Source organism: Chrysoperla carnea, chromosome 1, assembly GCF_905475395.1.
Source record: "Chrysoperla carnea chromosome 1, inChrCarn1.1, whole genome shotgun sequence".
In the NCBI taxonomy this organism is placed as follows: Eukaryota; Metazoa; Arthropoda; class Insecta; order Neuroptera; family Chrysopidae; genus Chrysoperla; species Chrysoperla carnea.
In genome coordinates this window covers 6,102,924-6,106,668 of record NC_058337.1, presented here as the reverse complement: position 1 = coordinate 6,106,668, position 3,745 = coordinate 6,102,924, and the positions used below count along the sequence as shown (strand labels likewise).

Genomic DNA, 3,745 nt, shown 5'->3' with positions numbered 1-3,745 from the left:
GTATATTCACCACGAACTTATACATCTTTGGTCCTAAGTATACTATCGGGAAGATCCTGAATAAATTTTGGGGCTAACACGATCTGATTTTTAACATTTTTTACCGTTTCTTCAAAAAGCCGAGCCATTTTTGTACATTCTTAGAGGATGGTGTATTAAGACGTATCTCACTGTCAAAAAAATGCCACAGTTAAAACATTCTAAGCGTACTCATAGCTGACATCAAAATAAGAATGTTTGTATATTTAGAAAAACCTACCAGTTATGTCACTAATTTTCATGAAATAATATTTTTCTAAGATGAAACCTCTTTTTAACTCAGGACTAACAGAAAGGATTGTGAAGTTTAACATGTCTGTGTGTCTGTCAGTGGCATCGTAGCTTCTTGACTTTTCGGATTAATCGATTTTGATTTCTATTGTTTGAAAGGTCATCTCATATGCCCGAAAAATCCTTGAAAAGTAGAGAAAAAAATGAAAAGATGGAATAGGGCGAAGGTTGAAAAAAATTGACCATTAACATTGAACTTTTGTTTTTATTTTTAACACAGATAATACACATTCGTAATCTTTTTAAAATGTTTTAAACAACAATTTTTAGGTTCAAAAGTACATATTCCGCGATAAAACTCGATCTAAGCTTTTAGGTTCAATTAAAAGCTCATTCAGATGCGTATTTTGTAAGAAATAAAAAAAGTACATTAAATTAGAAATTTGTACTTTATTGAAAAGGTGATTGAATGCAAAGCTTCAGCCAAAATTGTTTGTTGTATATTTTTTGTACAATCTTACCATTTTTCTTCAAAATGTTTCTAACAAAAATGGGATGTTTTGTAATTTGAAATGTTTCTGTATCTTGTAATTATTTCAATGTTTTTGGTTTGATTTAATTTAACAAGTATTTCAATGCATTGTTTTAAATAGAACAGTTAACACGAACATCAAATTTAACGCTTATTAACGTGAGATGAATGCGTTAAAATCAGCGCTCATGTGTTACTACTCTTATAATATTAAGATAAAATGTCCCGTATATCAGTCTTATAAGTAAACTGAACAAATGCATATATTCCCGTAATAATTGTATCTCCATCATAGAAAGTAAAAGCTATCCTCCAATTATCTCTTCCTGGATATCCTGGTACAAATGGTGGATACGCATTGGGATCTGGAATATAATTGGTCATTTTGTACGTACCCTGTTCGCATAAAAAAAGCATGTTAATTATATATTTACTTGTAGAGCCTAAATGGCCGTGCGGTCTAAGGCGTTTGTCTTTGTCTGATCAGGTTGCGAGTTCGAATCCAGGAAGCGGCAGTGTGAACAATTTAATAATTAATGGGAGTGCAGAATTGATCACATTGTCGTCGCTTGGATAAGAACGAAGTAACCGACTCCACCCACATCAAAATGTAATTGTAAATATGTTTGTAATTAAATAAATAGAGATTAACAAATGATGATGTGGGTGGCCTCTGTTATAGGTGTATATGTCAGAGAAACGGAGGTTAAACCCTATTATTATTATATTTACTTGTATTATCGTATCGTCTGACAAATCTCTGCCGAGCTGTACTAAATAGTTAAACGAAGCAAATCGCTTAACGCTTAATCGCTTATGTTTGAATCTTGTGATAGGTAAGATGACGTACCTACATATTTCACTTTTTTTGATTAAAATGTTCGAGTTTTTTCGCGATTACAATACTATACAAGAAAAAAAAAGACACTAGTCATACGCGTATCGGCGTACAGCTTGGGAAAATAACATCAATGCTAATTAACATACAACTATTGAACTCACCGCAGGAATTGGACATACTGTTAACTCCGGTTTGATATGGGCCTTCAAAGCTGGAAACAACATTACATCATTGTCAAACAGATTGCATAAATTCATCTTTTCCAGTTGGCATAAAGAGGTTGGATGATATCCATTGCCATATTTTTGATCAGCGTGTATTGACACCTTTTAAAATATTCAGTTTTTATTCACGATAAAAAAATTTTTAATTAGGAGAGAGAAGCCTAAATAGTACTGCGCGTTTTTCTGGTAGCAGGTGGTTTATTTGCAAATTCTGTTGATGAATTCATAGACTAAAGGTTAATATGCGCTTTTTTAATTTTTACCCAGTAAATCAGGTTCTTTCAGAGGCTTTAAAATAAAGTCATTTTTGGCTACTCTCCCCTACTTCAGATTAAACTGTATTCGCAATACTTTTTACCAATAAATTTTTTCTTGTGAAATTATTATGCTTTATAATACAAGTGCCAGAAAAGCCAAAATGTGTTTTGTTGATTTTCGTAAGTTTGACGTCGATTAACTCGATATAATTACTCTTCTCCATACCTTTAATATAGTCCCAGACTTTAAATTTAGCATCCAAAGTGCTCTAAAAACAAAATTGTATCTATTTAGTTTTTCCTTTACTTTACTAAAAATCTAACAAAACCTCGACATAAATGAATCAATTTTGATTTTGTTTTTTTGTTTTGTTCGAAATGTAATTTGATTGAGAATGTTTCAACAAAATTTATCCAGCCGTTTGGAGTTCATCACCTCTTACCTAGCTGTTATCAGGTACAGAATCCTAACTCTTGAAACATTGATACAAACAAAAACGAAAATCGATGTATCGTTTGGAACTACGATGCCACAGACAGACACACAGATAAACAGATACCTACACATACACGTTAAATTGAAAACCCCCCTTTATAGTCGGGGGTTGAAAAGGAGTTCAATGTATGTGCTATCGTTAGACTTTTCTGGACATCGCGTGCGTTTTTTCAGAAAGCAATTATGCTTAGCGACACTTCTACAATTAAAATCTTGTTTTGCATGACCGAATTTTTCTATTTTAAAATAAAAAAGATCATAAAGCCAAAAGTTTTGTCAATTTGCTCCAGTCGTAAATTCAACCGTTCCCATATACGGACATTGAACTTATTCTAAAAGGGCGTAGGGAGCAGCAAATTTGATATTTTCATAAATGAAGAAAGGGTTCACAAGGGACAAAAAACACCTATCTAAATCAACTTTAAGCCTATACAAATATGTACTTACAAACACATTGAAGCCATAATCAAAAAAATTAATCAATAAAATCAATATTACTGTTTTTCGGAGCATTATTTATTTACAATGACGGGGATTCAATAACTATTATATGACGAGACTTTTGACTAAAATGAAATGTATAATTTTAGTCTAGAATAGTCATTCATGCATGCATACAATCAATCATTTACCGGAAATAAAATATTTTATTATAAATTCAAACGCGTAAACGAAAAATTTTTTTGGAGAGGGTATTTGAAACGTTTTATTAGAATTTTTTTTAGTAATTAATCCTAACAATCATAAAAAATGTGAAACTGCTGAACCAATATTAATTGAGTAGCTTTTTTCGAGTGAAAGTACGGAGTAGTCTGCATCACATCCGGTAGTTCTGATTTTTCGCAGACTTGTTTATGATGTTGGTCTTATGAATAATCCAAGTTTATCAAAAATCGAAAAATATGTGAAAATTTTGGTGATTATAACCCAAAAGGAGTACTTTTTTGATAAAACCTTTTTCAGGATGTTTTTTGAGTAGGCTAAATTTGGTACAATATCTAGAGGATCTATATGGCGTAAAACAGCGCCTCAGTGTGAGTGGCTGGGAACTAAATAAAACCATTCAACGCATATAATATATGTTCTAGTTAGTCATTTGGTGGCGCTAGTATATATCTCAAATTT

The 3,745-nt window shown here is 31.9% G+C and overlaps 1 protein-coding gene across 1 annotated transcript; it reads right to left on the bottom strand.

Moving 5' to 3' along the window:
- Positions 1-864: 864 nt before the first annotated feature.
- On the bottom strand, positions 865-2,361 carry LOC123290935. Its single transcript, XM_044871321.1, has 3 exons — positions 2,226-2,361; positions 1,805-1,969; positions 865-1,198 (listed from the first exon to the last, which is right to left on the bottom strand). Exons 1-3 carry the CDS (start codon positions 2,346-2,348, stop codon positions 1,013-1,015), a joined length of 474 nt encoding a protein of 157 aa, XP_044727256.1. The 5' UTR covers positions 2,349-2,361; the 3' UTR covers positions 865-1,012.
- Between the last annotated feature and the right edge of the window lie 1,384 nt (positions 2,362-3,745).

What these genes read in the sequence shown, in the direction of transcription:
- LOC123290935 (XM_044871321.1), bottom strand. Translation starts at nt 2,348, where the DNA reads ATGGAGAAGAGTAATTATATCGAGTTAATCGACGTCAAACTTACGAAA. An exon ending in TCACAAGAAAAAATTTATTG is followed by an intron (nt 1,970 to 2,225) that starts GTAAAAAGTATT and finishes ATATTTTAAAAG; the next exon opens with GTGTCAATACACGCTGATCA. An exon ending in CAGTATGTCCAATTCCTGCG is followed by an intron (nt 1,199 to 1,804) that starts GTGAGTTCAATA and finishes TTATGCGAACAG; the next exon opens with GGTACGTACAAAATGACCAA.